Consider the following 22,322-nt stretch of genomic DNA (forward strand, 5'->3'; position numbering starts at 1 on the left):
CGCCCTTCCTACCCTCTTCCGTGGGCCTCTCGTCTGCGCTTGGCTCCGGAGGCTCCATTCTGCTGGTCTTCTGTCAGTTTTCTGGGTTATTTAAGCAGGTGTGGGTGGAATCTAAGCGATCAGCAGGACGTGCGGTGAGCCCAGCGTCCTCCTACGTCGCCATCTTCCCTCTCTCCCCCTCCTATTTATTTTCAAAGTACATCACTTGTCCCAATTTTTTGCCTTGTAACATTGCCAAGAATTCTGCAGTCATGGTTTCTTCATACCCTCTCACCTTTTCCCAATTTTAGTAGACAAGAAGAAATACGTGAGCATAATAGATAAGAAATACATAATACGAAAAATACAAACGAAAACCTATTTCCTCTTGCACCTTTGCTCTTGGAATATTATTTCAAAATTTTATGCAGTCTGCCTGCTTTGTTGTAAAGGTCACATGAATTTAGTTAGATTCTGCTACCACACTGCTTGTTCTCTTGACTTATGTTATCATCATCCCTTCTCTCTCTCTCCCTCTCACTTTACTTACTCATTATTTCATCTTGGGGTTAAATCATGGTTTCCACCGCATTATGCTTTTTTGCTCTATGTCATGATTGTATGTACTTTTCTTGGATGCAGGCGAGGCTTGGAGAAGGTAAAGACAGTGCGCATGAGTGATGTTTCAGTGAAACCTTACAGGAAAAATAAAAGTCGAAGTAGAAAAGAGGTGTAAGAGTCATTTTAAGAAGCACTAAAAATACATTGATGTTGGGGTAAAAAAGTGTGTGGGTGTTTTAAAGACACAGAGGTCTTTGGGGATAACGTTTTTATCATAAACTAATTAAAAGTAGCCTCATTCCTCAAAATAGAAAATTTAACAAGTCAATCTTAAAAGTATAGTAATATGCGTACATTCTAACCATAATACTCTATCTTTTTTTACTTTCTGTAAATACTATCGATAAAATATTTAAAGCTATATACTTTGAAAGGTTTTCTAGAACCTATTCTATCTATTTTAGGTATGATAAAGCCGGCATCTTATTTAAAGAGCCCCAAGGATGAAATTGCTAATAATTGCTTTTCATTCGTGGTTTGTTCCAAATTTGTAGGCATAGATATGTATCAGATAATTTGTTAATATTAAACAAACAAACAAACAACAGCTTTGTACAAGATCAGAGGCAACACATTCCTGGGACCTGGGCTAACTTTTAGAGTCCATTTTCTGCTTGGTTCCTGACATACACACCTGTTTTTCAATACCACCTAATAGATTCTGATCCTGAAGCCCAATCTCCCAGCAGACTCATTTGCATAGAAGGTCTGCTGGATGCTGCTGAAGAGCATGGGGCTTCCAAAGTCAGTCACTTCACTCAGCTGCTGCTTCGGAAGCACAAGGGGAATAAACTGCAGTCGGTCTTATCACCCCACAACCCGGAAGACAGCGCTGCCCTGAGAGTTTAGAGGTCGTACTCTTCACCCTCTAAAATACACGTCCAAAGTCCATGTGCTGGCTTAATCATTCCTTACCAGTGAGGTATATAATAGTTGGTAGCAAAAGAAATGATGAAATACATTTCTGTAAAAAGACGTCGTTTGGCACTGGGGAATTTGACGTAAGCCATAGATAGAGCTGTCTGGCTGCCGTGCAGAGGAATGACACCCCGGGCCTGGCAGATCACAGTCCATAGGCATGCTTGAAAACCGTGTCTGCCTTTAAGAGAGAGCCCTGTCGCATGGGAAATTTGTAGAATGCTTTCTTATCTCTATTTATGTCAGAAACCTACTTCCTGAGAGCAATGTGCTAGATCTTAAAAAGATACAGCGTGAGCCAAAGGCAAACCAGAAAAAAGAAAGCTAGAGGCTTGACATGTCTTTAGAAGAGGATAGTTGACCAGTATTTAGAAGAGGAGGAGACAGTTGTGGTTTGGGAGTGATGGAAAAGGGAGCTCCAACCAGGAGACAGTGCTTTTGAAAAGACTTCCCCTGGTGTGGCTGGCATCCAGGTGGATTTATTATTAGTGCACATTTCTAAGAAGACTCTTGCAGCTTCACAGCATTGGGGCCTTTCAGATGGACAGATCAATATGGTTGATATGACCAAACCATATCATATGTTTCCTGCTTTTGTTCCTGCCTAACACTTACTTGTAGGGTTAAACAGGGCATAGAGCTGCTCACTGCATGGAACAAATAATGTCTTTTACTGTTTATTTATTTTTGAGAGTGAGAGAGAGAGAGCAAGTAGGGGAAGAGCAGAGAGAGAGAGAGAGAGACAGAATGTGAAGCAGGATCCAGGCTCTGAGCTGTCAGGCCAGAGCCCGACGTGCGGTTTGAACTCAGAAACTGTGAGATCATGACCTGAGCCGAAGTCAGACGCTTAACCGACTGAGCCACCCAGGCACCCCACGAATAATGTATTTTAAAACATGCTTTCAGAGAGTTTATTTTTTTCTCTAGATTCTAAATGGCTGCTTTGAGCTGCCTTCAAGCAAACAGGCTAACTCACACTGGGTAAGATATCTGCATTTGGTGTGTAACAGCATAAACAGATTATACAATCCAACAGGGATAATAAGGTAACCCACGTTATAAACTTTAATGTACATACAATTTTTCATATATAAAACCTATTTTATAATATGCAAAATATGTACTTTTATATTATAACCATATATTTTTATATTTAAGAAACGAAATAAAAGCATTTCATAAACTATCCTGAAAAACAGCACATTGCTCAGCTTTAGGGTATGTGTCTGTCTGTGTATATTTACTTTTGTACTTAAAAATCATATAAATGTAGCAAAAGGTAGATATTGCCACTGTCTTACAAGTGTTTAAGTTCGACAACATTCTTAATGTTAATCTTGTCAATTCTACCTTTATACAATAAATATAATTGCTTACACTCATTATTTAAAAAAAAAACATGCTCTGATAGTATTTGCTACAAATAGTGGAACAGATGAATTTGGCTTTGATGCTTTCAAAGGAGTATGGTCAAATGTATTCAATATTTTAATCATGTGTCTTTGTTTTGTCCCAAGTTTTTTTTTTTTTTTTTTTTTTTTATGTAAAGAGTCTGCTTCTTCAAGCAATTTAAAGAAAACAGAGAAATATGTAGAAATGTGATATTTTTCAAATCATTCATCTCAATTTTTAGGTATTTAGGATTTGTAATATATTAAGCAATCTGGATATCCTTAGGATTTTGTTAAAAAAAAACAAGCTAACATTTATGCACACTTTGCTATTTATCTACTTTTGCCATATATATATATGTGTATATATATATATATATACACATATATATATATGCATTCTATATATCTTCATTCTATCTTCATTCTATAAATATATATTTTGCCATATATATATTTATAATTGGGAACTATATTCATTCTATAAAAAGAAGACGTATAAATCGTGCCAGGTAGAATATGGATATTTCCCTTTTATTTTTATAATCTTTAAATTTTATTGTTAAGCATTACCTAACCTCATGAGATTTTGAGAATGCCTTTTTGTTTTCATGCTTCAAGGTAACTGCTAAAGCTCAGGTTTGTACTGATCCACAGAATGTCTGCAAACTTCAGCATTTGAGGTCTCTAGGACTCCTGTGTGACACAGAGTGCAGGAGTAAAGGAGACCCTGAGGCCAGTGGAAACCATGCGGGGGAGTATCTAATGTCACATGGCCATCGGCTATCTTTCTCCTGACACGGTCTCTCTGAGAGTCAGTCAAGCACGTCAACTAGTACCTTGTGGAGTCAAAGCAGAGGCGAAAGGCCCAGAGCCAGCACATCATCGTAGCTGTGATCCTGACCCAGCTCTTTTCCGGCTGTGAAATCCCAGGTACGATGAGGCATTGCAGCCAGCGAGGTTGGGTGACCCGTGCCTGTGCTGTCGCATTGTCCAGCAGAGAGGGATAAAGTAGCATTTGCTATGGGAAAGCTGTGGACAAAGTTGGGAAGGCTTTGGATTGTTGCCCCAAGAACTGACTCCTGGATCTGTGTTAATCCATATCGAACGTGAACTTTATTCTGCACGTGAGAAAACGAGTGGATCAGAATGTGTTGGGTCAAAATATTTCCTATGCTGATATGATTTTTTTAATCCTTAGATGTTGTAAAGAATATTTACTCCTTTTTCAGACAATATAAATCTGTGTTTTTTTCTCTTATCTCCTAAACTGATTGGTAAGTCCCTCTTCTTTCATTAAGTGTCATAAAAAAGTTTAATGCTTTGACAGTATGATTACTTTTCTATCAAAATAAACCCAGGTTTCTATATAAATTTATTTTCTTGTTACTTTATTATACAGATATTTAATTAAAATACAATGAAACAAAAATGTGTTAGCTTGGAAAACGACCTTATGACAAGATTTCCCTTATAATTTGCCACTTTGGTAGAGAGAATCTTTTTCTGAAAAACTAATGACAATATGTTTATACATTTTATCATTATTTGGTGATTGCTCAGGTTCACTGACATTTGAAAGTAATTAAATGGGGAAATATTAAGATATTTTCAAAACCCAAGAGTCAGATCTATTTAGGAAGAACAGTTATCTGGTTGTTTATACATGTATCAAAATATTCTTTTGGGAAAAATGCTTTCTCACTTGTAAACCCTATGTATATAAATATTTTTCTAGGAGAAAGAGATTATTAGGTATTTTTTAGAAAGCATGATTTATATAAGCAAAGGGTAGGTGAAGGATCATATTTTGGGTCCATATAAATAAGTTCCATGTAATAGAGATACTTGAACTAAATATATATTTATTGTATAGTTACATATAATGTATAATATGTTATTATATTTATATCTATATTTGATCTAGACTACATTTAATATATTGTATATGTATTTACTTATATATATTTATTTTAACTCAAGAGTATCATTTACTAGCCTTCTGACCTTGAGAATACTGTTTATGCTCTCAGAGCCTCAGTTTTCCGCATGTAGAAAGGAGAGCATCAATGTGCAGCACTGTTGTTAGAAGGACAAGTTATGTCTCCCTCATTTAATGTAGTCCTAACCTCCCTTTCCTTGAATCTCATGGTCTCCGCATTTTCCTTACACTGTAAAAAGGAGTCAAGAACCACCGATTATGAAGTTCAAGGGATAATGTGAATGAATGAGGAGACTCTGACATAAGCGATGTGGCAGGCACGGTTTTTGTCCAATTGGTGTGTGTGTGTCCTTACTAAGCAGGTGCTTAGTCTATTTGGTGTCAATATATTTGCGATTTGGGCATAACCCAGACACTAAGTGGTGAAACATGAATTTTCAAATGATGATATAAATGTAGATTTTTAGGTGAGGCTGGAATAGATCCTTTAAAAATTGGCAATGGATTCAATTATTTTAAAAACAGCAAAAGCTTAACGTAACAAGCTTGTAAGCATAGTGGACCATTATTAACCATCTGTTAAAAGGTAGTACAAAGAAAAACCAAAATCAACTTTTTCCTAATATTCGCAGATAAACATTTACTATGCTTATGTCAGATGAACATGCTTACCATTCATGTAGCTGTCCCTGTTACTTCATGATGAATACTGTCATTTTTTATGCCTCATGGACTATTGCGTAGGAATTGAGCTGTGTCGTTTGCAGCCCTCAGAAATGAGCGAGGAGGGAGTAACATACACAGAGCTGAAATCAGCCCATTCAAGGCAACAGGACAAAAGACATCCAATGGTTAAAAGGAGAGGTAAATGTTTTTAGTTTGTTTTCCTGATATCTGAAAACACGACGATGTCAAGTAAAAACTAGTGAAATTGTGATAATTGTGTCTGTACATATTTGATACTCTCTGTCTGGTGCTCAATATGTCAATGGGTCTATTTAAATGTAATAAGCGGTGAGATTTGTGACCACCGTAAATAGCGCTATTCATTTTAAATTCCAGAATGAGATTCCATTTTGTTCTAATTCCGAGGACCTTGCTGTGCTCAATGCTTACTGTATATTTTGCTCTCTGATTTTGGACAGGATTTCCATGGCATATCGTTGCAGTAACCCTGGGATTTCTATGTTTGTTCCTCCTGCTGGCAATCACAGGCTTAGGATATATGTGTGAGTATCAGGCACACACATTTCACAAGAACAATGAGCCAGACTGATAAAGGAAATGCTGTAGCTACTGAAACTCTACGGAAACTTTAGAAACTATGGAGTCCTATAGAAATGGTAGTAATCATGATGCTGTTGACGATAATATTGGCGATGTGATTTTATTATTTTGCTATCACTTAACCTTTCTACCACGCAAACTAGTGTATGTCATAGCTGTGTTGGCACAAAATTTTGTACCTTGAGGCCTACATATATTATATATATTTTCCTTTTATATTTTGTAGTGGGGGAGTTTTTCCATGTGAACAGAGAATTGGAAAAATCTTGATTTGAATTTTATATTCCTTACCATAGTGCAACACTGCTTAAAATATCTAGGAATAAAAAACTTATTTGTTTTCTCTATCCGTTTTTATATATTCCGTGTCAATTTTTAAAACAAATTTGTATGCAACACTTGTTTTTAATATGAGTTTCCTGATGGTTATTATTCTTTGTTTCATTCTGTGAGCAACAATTTTGAGTATCTTCTCTGGTGCAAGAAACAGGGATTTTAAAAAGTCAGCTCTTTATAAGCTCAGTTTAAAGTGGACATTTTTTTTTTTAAAGAAGCAGTTTTAAAATGAAATATTATTAGTGCTGGGATACTGTCATTTTTTATGCCTCATGGACAGACTATTGCCATCAGGTGGATGGCTTATTCTATGCTGAGAAGAAAGCTTTCCTCTAGAGATAATAATTGATATGAGGTCAAGGATAGGTGGAGTTTAAACAGGACACTCAGGGTAGAGAAGACTCATCCAGGCAGAAAACAACATGAACCACAGAACATATTGATGTCCCAGGGACATCATTTGCCCAGAAGCTGTATAATGTTAATATCATGTTAAGATATATTAGATTTCTTCTCAAAACAAAAGAAACTTGGAAGATTTTCTGTGAGGGAACAACATGACTCATGTCCCAGGAGCAGATTGGGATTTGGGAAAGGTCAATCTGAATCGACTGGAAAGTGCATGGAAGGACAAAATAGGAGGATGTTTCAGGATTAAGGGTTAGTTAGAATGACTGAATTAGTGCTATGAAAGAAGTAAAGAAGGATTAGGGAGCATACATGAGAAATATTTAAAATGTAGAATTGCTAAGATGTACATTTTATTGAGTGTGTGAGGGAAACAAGTAAATCATTGATACCATTTGACATGAAGTATATACATCCTGGCAAGTATATTCCATTAAATGTTATAGAAAACACAAGAACAGAAGGCTGTGATTTGGGATGTGTATGCATGTGTGTGTGTGTGTGTGTGTGTGTGTGTGTGTGTGTGTGTGACTGTGTGGGTGCGTGCGTGCGAATAATGGTGAAGAGTGAGGTGCTTGTGACATATCAGTGGAGATGACCAGAAAGAATGAGATTGGTCTGTGTCTGTTAGAGTGAGCTTTGGCGGAAGACACAGATCACCAGCATGTATAGGGTAGAATTAAAAGTCTGGAGATCAAGAGAGACGCCTAGATTAGAGACATGAATTGTGGATTCACCGATTAATGTACAAGTCTGGGAAAAGATAGCAGAGGAAAGCAGAAGCTATACCACGCTCTACCTTGTGAAACCAGGGAGAGTAGACTATTCTAGAAGAACAAGGGTGAGGCGGGGGTTCTCAGGGTAAATCAACATTTAGAAGTAGGTAGAAGATGAGTCAACAGTGGCAAGCAATGATGCTTAGTTAAACAAGTAGGAGGAGATCCAAAACATTATAGTATCATGGAGAGAAGGCAAAGTTAGTCAAGGGTTCCAACTAGTACTGGAGGATCAGGTATTATAATGGCTAGAGATATGCTTATTAAATTTGGCAAGAGAGAGGCCGAAATGATATTCTCTAGAGTAGCTCCAGTGGGATAGTGGGTATGGTCAAAGCCTGACTGTGATGGCTAAAACTCATTCAAACATTAGGAAGCAGAGAGGGTGAATACAGTGAATACAGATCAGTCAATTCAGAGATCAGTGAATACAGAAAAGTATTTATTTTAATTATGGCTAAGCGAAACATTTACCAAGCCTTGAAAGTATGTGGATCTATATGATCTCGAGCGTTGTTAAAGGCAGTATAACCGGATACAAACACTTAGTCAGTTTGGTATTGTCTTCTACAGCTCAACATGATTCAGTAATTCTCACCCTAAGTGTATATCCAAAAGATATACTTGCACATACACAGAAATGAACTTCTACAGGACAGTTTGTAGCAGTGCCATTCACAACATCGAACATATCACAACTACTCAAATGATCATTAATGGGAGAGTAAATGAGATCTCTGCAATTGATTTGCCAATGGAATGTATGTGACAGTGAAGACAACGACAATGGTATCCAACAATATGCATGAATTTTAGCAGGAGCATATGAAATGGAAAAACAAAGCAAGAGCACAAAAGTTTGTGCATGTCACGATACACTTTTATAAGATGAAACAGTGCAAAACAAATACAATAAATAGTAATATTTCAGGAAATACACAAAGAGGCAATAACACTATTTATAAAATGTACAAAGGCAGTAATTGAAATGTGCATTAGTTACAGCATGTGAGAGAAGTAGGAAGATGAGATGAAATGACTATCAAAGTAAATAAATGTAATGGTGAAGGTCCTGGCTACAATTTGGGGTAGCTAACAACTTGCTAACTAAGGAAGAAAAACCAGTTCTGAGAGCAATGTGGTAAGTGTCTCATGAATGCAGGAATGTGAACAATCTTATGTTAGCACCCAATCTGAGAGTAAAGAAAAGAACTCTGTTACGAAAAATATGAAAAAGAAAGGACAGGAAGTTTGTGGGAAACTGACTTGAGATGATCATATGCAAGAGAAGGGAACCATGAGAAGGAAACTGTGGAGGGTTCAAGAGAGAAAATGACAGTAGGAGATGAAGACCACCAAAGATTCAATAGGGGATGAAATCCAGAGCAGGGGTGAGAGTTTCACACTTGTTCGATGTGAAGCACATTTTTTTTCTGGGGTAGAGTGAGAGATACCTGTGTATCTATAGGAGGAGGTGCAGGAAGTTGAGAAGAAGGTATCCTTGCTGTGAATGTTTCCATACGAAGGAGCAAATGAGGCCATGTGCTCAGAGAGAGGGAGAGTCAAGGAGGTGCTCCAGATAATTCAGGCAAGGTATAAATACTTGAAATAGCTGTTGAATTCAGAAAAGAGTGTGATTCAAGAACTATACTGTGTTATATTGAGAGGTGACATGGTGAAGAAAATCTAAGTGTTGGTCAGCATTAGTTTGTATGTGTACAATTTTGTGATGTTTTTGTCATTTGAGTTTTAGAACCTTGAGGGGAGATGAGATGGTGAATGACAAGTGTGCTCCAAAATTGGCTATTTTATGTATTAAAAAAATATTTTTTAAGAAATTTTTCGAGGAGTCTCCCCCCCCAACTTGGGCCTGACCTCATAACCCTGAGATCAAGAGTGGCTTGCTCAATGCAGTGTTAGCCAAGAGCCCCAGTGAAGCTGGCTATTTTTAGATGTGCATAAAAACTATGCTGCAAGCTTCTTGGAGGTCCTGCCAAAATTAGTTCTGTACTACGTGTCCTTGGATGGACAAAAAGGAAAGGACAAGGGAATTGATTGGTCCCAAGAAATTGTAGTATTTAGGTACAGGAGGTCTTAATGTGGAGGGTCGGGGTTAAATGGTTTTTAAGTATGGTTGAGAGAAAGAGAGAGAGCACGGGAGGGATGGGGGGTGGACACAGGGAGAGAGGGACAGAGGATCCAAAGTGGCCTGTTTGCTGACAACATTGAGCCAGACACGGGGCCGAACTCATGAACTGTGAGATCATGACTTGAGCCCAGGTCAGATGCTTAACCACCTGAGCCTTCCAAGGGGCCCCTTAAGGTGTCTTTACAATTCAGATCCAGTATATGAACAGTGGAATGGATGACTGAGTTGAACAGGGGTTATATTTATTGCCATGGAGTACATCAGGAGACTGTGCAATTGATGTTGGAGTTTTACAAGGAGACGTTGCATTTCTTCAGTGATGGGTGGTAGAGAGCTGGAAATGACGATTCCTAGCTGCCTAACAAAACCTTAAGGGATCTTTCTTTTCATGTTTGTACACTTAAAGAGCCATATACTGCGTGATTTTACACTTCTTTATTTGTGAGTTTGGAGAAGATACTGCCAATTTGCTCAGAGATTTTTCACTTACTTTTTGCATATTAGAAGTCACCATGTGTGCTCTTCCTCTATGTATATTCAGTGAATTAATTATAAACTTGTACTAGAGGAGAGTCAAATCCCTGTTGTTTAGCTTCCTGTGCAAATACTACATGCTAAATAAAATACTGGCTACTTCATTTCCCCAACTTTGTAATCATTATATGAAGAGTAGGTGGGATAGAAACTAAAAGTATATTTCATTTCCTGTTTACATTTCTGTTTTATAGAAGTTGATTCCTCTCTCACGTACTTCCAAAATAATGTATAGCAAGTTATCATTTTATTTAAAAATCAGTTTTATGTTCTGACACTTCGACATATTGTAACCTGGCATTTTCTCTGATCGTACTTTCATTTAGTCAGCGCCACTCACTGTGCCATTTAGAATTAGAGTAAGTGATTATAATAAAATGATCTATTGCAAGCATTCAAGACCTTATTTTTATAATATGAATTAAAGTTTTTCACTCGTGTTCTGGAGAAATCAGGCAAGATATGAAAGCACCAGAAGACAAGAATGCTTCCTTAGCAGAAGTTGAAGATCGCTTAATTTTACTACCCACTACAGGTATGTACTGAATGATTATACTGATTGTTTACAGTTGTTTCCTGGATGGAATTATCTCATTCTGTTCCATTTTAATATACCATTTTAAAACTTTACATTGTATTCTGTCAAGTCCTTTAATTTTTCTCACTTTTTAAAATTAAATCCATTGTCTTTCTTCTAGCTAATTGAACTCTTGACTTTCACAAAGTCATGTTGATTTGATTGAGTAATTTCTGCTTGTGGATGTATTTTCTCCAGTCTAGATCTCTTGGAATTAATACCATCCTCTTATATTCATTGAGGTGGATTTCTCCCGAACGGAGAACTGGTTCCGATTGGAGCAGTGTATCTGTACTTGGGAAGTCAAAATTTCTCAGTGTCATCTTTACAATGGTCTGACATCTGTCAGTCTCTGGCTCCACAATTTGACCCCAAAGCTATTCTCAACATGAGACTTTTGGGATACAGGAAAACCACCTATTTTTTAGTCATTCAGTCTGATGTATGCAAGATATATATATATATATATATATATATATATATATATATATATATACACACACATAAAGCAAGCATACGTCTCGAAGTGGTCTTGTGGTTGTGGATCATGTGGCTTTGGTTTCAAGATAAACACCATGACACCTTACTTTTTCAAAAAAAAATTATTAAGTCGCAGCTAGTTAACATATAGTCTGGTAATTCATTCAGGAGTAGAATTTAGAAAATCATCACTTATATACAACACCTAGTGCTCATCCCAACAAGTGCCCTCCTTAATGCCCATCACCCATTTGGCCCTCCTTTCACCCAACAACCCTCTAGCAATCCTCAGTTTGTTCTCTGCATTGAAGAGTCTCTTTTGGTTTGCCTCTTATGGTTTGCCTCCCTTTATGTTTTTAGCTTATTTTTCCTTATCTTCCCCTATGTTTGTCTATTGTGTTTCTTAAATTCCACATATGAGTGAAATCTTATATTTCTCTTTCTCTGACTGACTGATTTTGCTTACCACGATACACTCTACTTGCACCCACATTGTTGCAAATGCAAGACTTCATTCCTTTTGGTGGCTGAGTGATATTCCATTGTAGAATATACCGTCTTTACCCATTCATCGGTGATGGCCATTTGGGCTCTTTCCATGATTTAGCTATTATTGATACTGGTGCAAAACATTGGGGTGCAAGTGACACTTCAAATTACCATTTGTGTGTGCTTTGGCCAAATGCCTAGTAGTGCCATTATTGTTTCTAATTAGAGGGTAGCTCTATGTTTCATTTTTTGAGAAACAGCCATGCTGTTTTCCAGAGTGACTGGACCAGCTTGCATTCCTACCAGCAGTGCAAAAATGTTCCCCTTTTTCCACATCCTTGCCAACATCTGTTCTTACCCAAATTGTTCACTTTAGCCATTCTGGCAGGTGTGAGGTGGTATCTCATTGTGGTTTTGATTTATTTCCCTGATGATGAGTGATGTGGAGCATCTTTTCATGTGTCTGTAGGCCATCTGGATGTCTCCTTTGGAAAAGTGTCTGTTCATGTGTTTTGTCCCTTTCTTCACTGGATTATTTGCCTTTTGAGTGTTGAGTTCCATAAGTTATTTATAGATTTTGGATACTAATCCTTTATCTGATATGTCATTTGCAAATATTTTCTTCCATTCTGTCGGTTACCTTTTAGTTTTGCTGATTGTTTCCTTCGCGGTGCAGAAGCTTTTTATCTTGATGAGGTCCCAATAGTTCGTTTTTGCTTTTGTTTCTCTTGCCCCTGAAGACATGTCTTCATGTAAGTAAGAAGTTCCTGTGGGTGACGTCAAGGAGATTGCTGTCTGTTTTCTACTCTAGGATTTTGATGGTTTTGACATTTAGATCTGTCATCCATTTTGAGTTGTTTTTGTGTATGCCATAAGATGTGGTCCAGGTTCATTCTTCTACATGTTGCTGTCCAGTTTTCCCAACACCATTTGCTGAAGAGACTGTCTTCTTTCCATTCGATATTGTTTCCTGCTTGGTCAAAGATTAGCTGGCTGTACATTTGTGGGTCCATTTCTGGGTTCTCTGTTCTGTTCCGTTGATCTATGTGTCTACTTTTGTGTCAGTACCGTACTGTTTTGGTGAAAACAGCTTTGTAAAACAGCTTGATCCAGGATTGTGATGTGTCCAGCTTTGGTTTTCTTTTTTAACATTCCTTTGGCTATTCAGTGTCTTTTGTGGTTCTGTACAAATTTTGGGTTTGTTCTAGCTCTGTGAAGAATGTTGGAGTTATTTTGATAGAAATTGCATCGAATGTGTAGATTGCTTTGGGTAGTGTCAGCATTTTAACAATGTTTGTTTTCCAATCCATGAGCATGGAATGAAGACAATGACACATCTCAAGGAAAATGGTACTGCCATGGAAAAAGCTGTTACCAGTTTTCAAAAGAGGAGGAAACTTGGGAAAGGAGCATGGTGTCATGCCAAGATCTGCAGTCTAGTCTCCTGAAGATTGATACTAAAGAGGAGCAAGTATGTCTACTTTCCTAAACCTGATGTAAACGCTTTGAGTATGCAAAGCATGTCTGGAGTTCAGATAATTGTTTTGACTTTCCTCCAATATTATTTGGCATGTTGTTTTGAAGCACTTTGTTAACTGGCACAGATTTCTCTGTGGAAGAGACATAGGTGTAACAAGGACCAAGAAGAACCATTGAAAGAAATCAAGAAGAACAGCTCTTCTGGGCATGCCATGGAATGATTTTCAGTCTTTAGTATTGTATATATTGCATCTTAACACTTAGTATGCTTCAAATGGCTGAGCATTATCTTCTCAGGGCTAATACAGGGCAAAAGAACAACTGCTTCAAGGGTATGAGCATTCTAAAGAGATAATTTCTCATTGTACTGAGTTCTATTGTTCCTTCATCAGTATATTGGAGGGATTCAACTTCAACGGAAGGATGAGTCTCTCCCTTCATGGCCATGGGAAAAGAGGTTGAAAAATGAAGAGGTTGAATGTAGCTAGAATGATTCTTGTTTTTTAATTATTTTTTTTTTAACCTTTATTCACTTTGTAAGAGACAGAGACAGAGTGCGAGTGGGATTGGGGCAGAGAGAGAGGAAGACAGAATCTGAAGCAGGCTCCAGGCTCTTACCTGTCAGCACAGAGCCGACGTGGGGCTTAAACTCACATACCGTGTGATCATGACCTGAGCCAAAATCAGACACTCAACCAATGGAGTCACCCAGGCACCCTGGAATGATTCTTTGGAAATGATTTTTTTCTTTTGCTTATAATCCAGAATGACATAGAAAGCCTCTCTTTTCTAGAAGAGAAAATCTAGATCACATTTGGCATTACACTTAATGTTTGGCAATATAAAGTCAGTAGAATGGATTCTGTGGGGTTCCTTCTAATGATTCCATAAATGTTCCATGTAGGCACTGAGTTCTAGTTACACGATCTAGGTCTAGCAGTGATATTTCTATTAGTGTCTTGTGAAGGATGAGTTAAAAGCCCTATGTTTTTAAAAAAGAAAACAAAATAAAACCCAAACCAGGCCAATATTCAGGGGCATGTGGTTGGCCCATTTGGTGAGCCATGTGCCTCTTGATCTGTGAGTTCAATCCCATGTTGCATGTAAAGTTTATCTAAAAACAAAAACAAAGAAACAAACAAACAAAAAGAGCCCTGTGTTTCTTGTTTATAAAATTCTTATTAAAATAATGATATGAATGTGAATGATTCACTCATAAGTATAAGAAACAAATGAAGTACACATTAGCACATTGGTTCAAGCAAATTTTAAAAATCCAGGACCAATAATCCAGGACCTAATAATCCAGGACCTAAAAATCCAGGACCTAATAAGTACCTTGATTGATTTCAACCTCAGCTGTTATCAATCAACTTCCAAATGGTTGGAGTTTTCTTCTTTCACAAATTAAGTTTATTTTTAATCCGTATTTCCCCTGTCATTTCCTATTCAGTGTTCTTCAGTTTCAGTCCTGCCATTGAAGTTTCTGGACTTCAGAGTTTCAATGAAACTTCTTATACGTGTTATCCCTGTTTTTCCAGGAACTATCTAGAGCCTTAGAAATTCCCTGAAACTTTTGCCATTGTTTAGAGCAAAATCTGAGTTTCATAGTCTAGCATCTAATTTGATGAGAGCTTGGCTGTCAGTATCTGAACTGGGCTGCTGATACACTCTCCGAACTGGAGATCGACTTTGCTACAGAACAGCATTACTTTTACACTGATGGTTTAGGATTTGCCATGTTTTGCTGCTTTACCAAGCCCAGGAGTGTAATGACAGGAGGGGCTTAAGTCCATTGATACTGCAAACTGAGATTGGGCTTGATACCTATGCAACCCCTAGCATCTAGCAAAATTATGTGAGTGAAAGAATCAAGGGACATTTAACATCAGTGTTTATTCGGAGACTTAGAAATGATAACATCTATTTTTGCCACACTTCTATAATTCCCATCCGTTTTCCTTAGGCATTCAATATACACTCTTCAAATTTGTCTGATACAATGTAATTACTGTGAAGAAATATTGATGCATGTGTGTATTTTTGGGTACATTTGTGTTTGAGAGAGAGAGAGACTGAGAGAGATTCAATTATATTGCTTATAGCCAAGGACATTAATTTGTTACTTTCCATTCAATATGCCAATTGGAATAATGATTACAAAGAACTTACAGAATTTTTATGGTAGAGATATTTTAGACACTGCATGCATTATTCAGTGCCCACACTGTTAACACAGACTGTATGATATCCACTGCATACAGAAGGAAAATTCTCAAGGAAGTTTTATTTCCTTAGGTGTGTTGAGCAAATTAATGGGATACAGAGTTTTACCGCTTGTAGCTATAGTCTCTTCATTTTCACTGCTGTATACTATTCCCCAATGTGGCTAAGAATGTCTACAAGATAGAAGTTTGGGTTGTTTCCACCTTTTGTGGTTAGGAACAGTCCTTCATGAATCATTCTTAGACGTGTCTCAGTGCAAAACTGTCTTGTGTGTCCTCACTTCTCTTGACCACAAATCACCGTAGGAGTGAAATCATTGGGGACAGGGTTCCTAAAGGTCCATTTTGAGGTGATAATTTAAAATTACATTTCAATACGATTTTAGCAACATTTTGAAAGATGGATTTGATATCAACCATCCCACAAACTTGGTGCTGTTATTTTTAATTTCTGCCAATTAAATACTAGTAAAATATATCCTGGTGGCTTTGATTTGAATTTTCCTGATCTCTAGTGAGCTTGGCATCTCTCTCTCTCTATTTCTTGGCTATACTCCCCATTTATTTGAAATATGTTCTCATTTGTTGTCCATTTTTTTTCTTATTGGATAATGTTTTTCCTTGTTTATTTCTAGAAATACGTATTTGTTCTGTAAATTATTGCATATATCTCCAGACTTGAGGCTTGTCTTTTCACATGCTGTAAGGCATCTTATGAAGAGGAAAAGTTCCTGATTTAGTGCAATCACATTTATCTCTCTACTTTATCATATACGGAGATTTGTTTTTCTCCCTTTGCTGATATCTTGGATCCAGTCACAAAGACTTGAGTGAGTCCTTCACTGAAGCATTTCCATTCCTGTGTCTTCTCTACCCCATGGAGAAATGAGCCTGCCTGTTCCATTTATCATAAAAGTGTTTGAAGATAAAAGTGCCCAGTGTTTTATTTATGAGTCCTCTGTAGGTAAGATGTTTTCACCGACGCTATGAATAATACTAATAATTCCAATTTTGTCACAGGTCCTTATTCAATCAAAAATAAAATACAATCATTGGATTGGATTAATTAGGGTTCAAGAAGGCAGGTATCCTTGGCAATGGCTGGATGGCTCACCCCTATCTCAGAAGCTGTAAGTTTTCATTTCATGGCCTTGCTCCCTTTCCTGCTCAGTAACGGATTGGTAGATTATTGGTGAAGAAGAGGAACAGATCCTTGAGGACTTAGGGAATATCTTTCATTCCATTTGATTTCATTTCTTAGATAGGCAACTGAATGCAAATCTGAGACCTCAAGAGACCCAAAGAGCATGATTTATTCCATGTTCTTTAATGGAAAGTACTTCCAAACGCAGTGAAATGGCATTTTGCTTTTGTATCTTGTATGTCCTATGGTACAAGCACGTCCACAGATATGGTTGCAGGGAATGGTAGAAAGATAATAAGGAGAGAAAAGTGGCTAAGGCAGCCTCCTCTGTATTTGAAATTTGTCCTGTTTGCTTGGTATCATTCAAGAAAAACAACAACAAAGAGCTTTTTCCAAAGGAGTCATTCAGTAATCTTACAGTTCTAATGTGGTGTTTAATATCATACATGTTATTGTCTAACACATGTCCACAAGAATTTCTGCTAGCCATGTTTCATTAATAAATCACATAGGTTTGTCAGTGATGTCTATGAAATGAGTTTAGAAAATGAAGAAAAGTTATCCGTTGTAACTAAATCTAGCTAACATGGGGGACAGTATGGGAAACATGGGCTACTTAACAGGCTGTTTATTGATGGCCCACAATGTGCCAGGCACCCTTCTAGCCGCTGAAGCTATAGTGGTGAATGAAACACGCTACAGTCTTCTGCCGTTGTGGATACTACATTCCAATGCAGGCTTGATGGAGCTCTTGGTGATGAGCGACGACAATCTCAACGTGCCAAGTGAATTTCATGGCACATTAGGGGGTGATATATGCTATGGAGTTATGTTAAATCTCTCACTTTTTGCTACAGTGCAAAGTGCCTTTTGTGTATGAAGGAAAGAGGGAGAGATTTCACTGCTTTCAGTGGAGTGGTCAGGACAGACTCCTTGAGAAATGAAGTTCGCACAGCATCTTGAATGAGCTTGGGATGTGGGTTAGCTGATACAAATGCATCCCAGCAATAACAACAGCTGTGTCAAGACTCAGAGGTAGGAGTGTCCTCAGCATTCCTGAGGAAATAGCAAGAGGGCCTGGGATGCTGGAGCAAGGGGAACGAGGTGGGAGAGAAGTAGGTCAGAGAGGGAATGACGCTGAGAGCATGTGGGGATCAGAAAAATGTAAGAGCTTGGATTGGTTCATGAGGGTCATGAGTAGCTATTAGAGGGTTTTAAGTGGAGGTTGGACAAAATCTGGCTCCTGCTTTGGAGATGCACTCTGGACAGTCTGTTGAGCTGAAATGGCCATGTGGCCAGATTCTATACTTGTTCCAAAGATGTGTTGTGAGACGGACAAATCAGGGATGGTGTCAAGGTTTTGGTCCAAGAGTGGTAAGAATGATGTTCCCATTAACGTTAATAGGGCATATTTGGAATTCATGTTTAGATACAATGGTAGTAAAACTGTAAAGCATTGAAGTATGTGCGGGGGTGTCGCATGGGCTTTGTGATAGATGATCATGGTGATCAGGTGAGAGGTCTGTGCCTGGGATGCAAATGTTGTGTGCAGCAGTGAATAGACAGTGTGACAAGTGCGAGGCTGGGTTGATTCTCGGGAATCTAAGGGCTGAGCCCTTGGACACCCTCATGTTTAAGGTCATGTTAAGATAAGGGGACAAGAGGATAACCAGAAAACATCACCGAGAAAAGTGCTTCAAGAGACAGAAGGAAACCCATGAAGAGGCAGCGAGGGCAATGGAATCCCCTACAAAGAAGTTCTACTGAAACAACAGCTGAATGTGAAAAGTTGGGGACACCTCCATTTTATTTCTTGAAATGGTTACTTCCCATCAGATTCCTGAGGATTTGGGTGAAAATTAAAACTAAGGAACATTTTTTTCCTGGACAGTGTAGCCCAGCCTTCACATTTAAAATCCAGGTACCTTATTCTCATTGCCCAATTTCACCGAAGTCTACTGCTTCATTTGGTGTGGAAGACATTAGGCTCAGTGGAGAAAAAGTACACTCTATTTTAAGTGCAAATCAGCACCTTTTTTGCTCAAAGTGAGGCTAGCAGTGGAATTGCTTGCTCTGGGCACATCAATCTGAATTATAGGCGCTTGGAAATATGTTTATATGTAATTGCAGTGTGTCACTTCATACACATTCTCTATTTGATCACTTCCCAGACGTGTCAGGAGTCTTAGGAGCATATTTCAAGTGTATATGTATAACTCCCTCTACCTCGCAGACTACACTACCCTTTGTACTTCTTCACTAGTTCCAATGGTCCATTGGCAACATTTCATTAAGTTTAGATACAATTATGCTTCCTAATCTTAACGCTATATGACCCTTTCAACATTTGTAAGGCCATTGAAATAACTGCACATATGTTTTCAATTTGTGATAAACTTTGCCTGAGAAATGTCTTTCTAAATGAATTTATTTTCTGGTGCAGGAATTTCCGATGGAGTTTATCTGATGTGAAATGTGGACACCTGAGACCATCAGCTATTTATAGTGCTGAATGTAGTAAAAGCTTCCATTACATTTGTGAAAAGGAGTTCTCTGGCCCTGATAATTAAAGAAGCGCTGTGATCAAATGTTCCCTATTTTCATTCTTTAACAGCTGTAAGGAAAAACACAGGGTATTCACTCAAATTAGTCAACTATGCATGGTGTATGAAGGATTATGATCTTTCACACATCCCTCAGCATGGATAAAAGAGTAAGTTTTAGAAATAGTAAAATCATCCATCCAAAAATGAAGCTTCTTTTTTTTTTTTGAAATTTCAAGAACCATTCCATCAGAGAATGTGAAAAAAGTTTCAGTGTAAGACTTTACATTTAAAATATAACTAAAAGATCTTGATTTAAATAGGTAGTGAATACATTTGCAATGTTCACAGTATAAGAGGTCCTAAATGATGAATACATCCTCTCAGCCCATCTTGTACTGTATTCACCTAGTTGCCACCTCAGAGGCACACATGTAACTGGTTTATATAGTATTCCAGAGGTATTCTAGTAAAGTACAAGTATACACAGGCCGTCTGCTAAACAAAATGTCATGTGCCACAAACGACAGTAACGATCCTTTATGTTTCTGTTGAAAATGTACCACGCGTGTGTTCCATATCAGTACATAGGTAGCTGCATTACTTTGTATAAATTTCTGCAAATGTCACACTGATAAATATTTTATTTCCAATGGATGTTTAGGTTTGTCCCAGAATTTTAGAATTGTGTGAATGAAAGCACTTAGTACTGTATTACTTGCCATAGAGCGTATATATAGGGTAAATGTCTAGCAGTGTCATTTCTGTGTCAAAATGTGTCCACATTAATATTGCATAGACATTGAATATTACAATAGATGCTCTACATCTCTATCTTCAGTTGGCAGCATTCAAGAATTCCTGCTTCATCTCTTGTTTACCACCGCACGGTGTTGTGGAAGCCTGTTTCCTTGAGGTGCCTGTGTGACCTCAGGCCCTCCTCTACCTATGGTGACGTGGATCCTCTTTTTCATCCTAATTCAAAAAAAAAAGGAGGGGTGCCAGGGTGGCTCAGTCTGTTGAGTGTCCTACTTCGGTTCAGGTCATGATCTCATGGTTTGTGAGTTCGAGCTCCGAGTCGGGCTCTCTGCTGACAGCTCGGAGCCTAGAGCCCGCTTCGAGTTCTGTGTCTCCCTCTCTCTCTCTGCCCCTCCCCACCCCTGCTCACACTCTCCTTTCTCTCTCTCTCAAAAATAAATAAACATTAAAATTTTTTTTTTCACATGAAAAAAGGAACCTATTCACCGTTGTTTCGGGAGTCATGACTTTGGAAGTTACTCCCACGATCTCCTTATTTGCTGCAAATAAAGTTTCCTTTTGTGACAACTCACATGGTGTAGTTCCTTTGTGTGACTCACCAAGGAGCAAACTCATGTTGATTTGGTTACAGTATCACACTAAATTAATAGTGTATATGTGTCAAAATATATGTACCATCTATGTGCTGAAAATGATGAAATACTTATAAGAGAAAATAAGACAAGTAAGTTGATAACTATACTATCTATGGTCCTAGATGGGAAGCTTCAAAATGGTTATGATTTCTCCAAGTTGATCTAAGATTAAGTCAATTCCAATCTGAAACCAAGTAAGATTTTTTTCTTTTTGGTCGTCACCTACTTGCTGAGTTTACTTTTTTAAATACAGGTTATTTTTAGGACAATTTTAAATGTACAGAAAGAAAATACAAAGATAGTACAGAGTTCCCAAATACACTGTACTCTTATATTAACATGCTATCTTAATAGTGTATATTTGTTACAATTCAGAAACAAACGTGATATATCTTTTTATTATTTAACATGCATAATTTACTCAGATTTTCTATTCCAGGATCCCATCCATGTTACCACAGCACAGTTAGCTGTCATGTGTTCTTAAGTTCCCCCTGGGTGTTACAGATTTTCCTTGTTCTTGATGATGTAGATAGTTTTGAGGAGGACTTTCTAGGTACTTAAAAAATGTATCCTTCAGTTGAGATTTGTCTGATATTTTTCTCATGCATAGACCGGGGTCATAAATTTGAGAAGGAAGCCCACACAGGTCCAGAGTCACTTTTATCACATTATATCAAGAGTGCATGCTCTGAATATGGCCTGGCACTGTTGATGATAACTTTCTTCAGTCCGGTACTATTTGCCAGGTGTTCCATTGTAAACTTATTCTTTGTTTTCCCTTCCATATGATTCTGTAATGAGTTTTTGGAAGGAAATCATTATGTGCAGTGCATACTTAGAGAACGAGGAGTTATACCCCTCTCCTTGATGCAGGAGTAAAAAGATACCTGGAGTTGTATTTGGAATTCTGCGTGCAAATTTTGTCTCATTGTCCCCATTTATTTATTTGATCATTTTTTTAAAACTGTTATGTCCTGATGGATATTTATTTTTTATTTTGGTTTATAGTACAACGGTACTTGATTTATTTTGCCATTTATTTTGTTGCTTAAATTGCTGTTGCTTTAGCCATTGGGAATTCGTTCGTCTGGTCTCTCGATCCCTTTGACCACCCCACATTATGTTAAGTGCTCCCCTCTTTTCTAGCAGTACACATGTTCCAGGCTCACCTTGCATGTCTCCTACCTCTGACTTATAATCAACCATTTCCGCAAGGAGCCCAGATTCCTTTAACTGGGTATTCTAATTCTAATAAAAATATGGCCTCTACCTGAACTTTTCTTTTTAAAAAAAACTGTCAATGGAAATTCGAGAAAGAACAAGGTAGGAGAACTGATATTACCATACTTGAAGACTAGCACAAGGACACAATAATCAAGATATTTGTAGGGCACCTGGGTAGCTCAGTGGGTTAAGTGTCTGACTCTTGATCTCAGCTCAGGTCGTATCTCAGGTTCATGAGTTCAAGCCCCACACTGGGCTCCACGCTGAGCATGAACCCTACTTAAAATAAAAGATACTGATGAAAGAAGATAGTTACTCAGGTCAATGGAACAGGATAGAGAGTTTAGAAATAGATTCACAAATAAATGGTCAATTGACTTTGGCAAAAGCGCCAATGATATTTCAATAGGACAATGTTGCTTT

At 37.8% G+C, this 22,322-nt stretch overlaps 1 protein-coding gene across 1 annotated transcript; it reads left to right on the forward strand.

Moving 5' to 3' along the window:
• The first annotated feature begins 3,782 nt into the window (after window positions 1–3,782).
• LOC147579323 (T-cell surface glycoprotein YE1/48-like) lies at window positions 3,783–14,937 on the forward strand. Its single transcript, XM_086715127.1, has 6 exons — window positions 3,783–3,842; window positions 5,596–5,715; window positions 5,997–6,080; window positions 10,769–10,876; window positions 13,201–13,358; window positions 14,908–14,937. The coding sequence occupies exons 2-6, from the start codon at window positions 5,628–5,630 to the stop codon at window positions 14,935–14,937; spliced, it is 468 nt and encodes a 155-aa protein (XP_086571253.1). The 5' UTR covers window positions 3,783–3,842; window positions 5,596–5,627.
• The last annotated feature ends 7,385 nt before the right edge of the window (window positions 14,938–22,322 follow it).

This window comes from Puma concolor, chromosome B4 (genome assembly GCF_028749965.1).
Source record: "Puma concolor isolate L17-30 chromosome B4, mPumCon1.1.hap2, whole genome shotgun sequence".
NCBI lineage: Eukaryota > Metazoa > Chordata > Mammalia > Carnivora > Felidae > Puma > Puma concolor.

Coding starts and splice junctions, on each gene's coding strand:
- LOC147579323 (XM_086715127.1), top strand. CDS start 5,628: ATGAGCGAGGAGGGAGTAACATACACAGAGCTGAAATCAGCCCATTCA. Junction 5,716..5,996: donor TCCAATGGTTAAAAGGAGAG/GTAAATGTTTTT, acceptor GATTTTGGACAG/GATTTCCATGGCATATCGTT. Junction 6,081..10,768: donor CACAGGCTTAGGATATATGT/GTGAGTATCAGG, acceptor TATGAATTAAAG/TTTTTCACTCGTGTTCTGGA.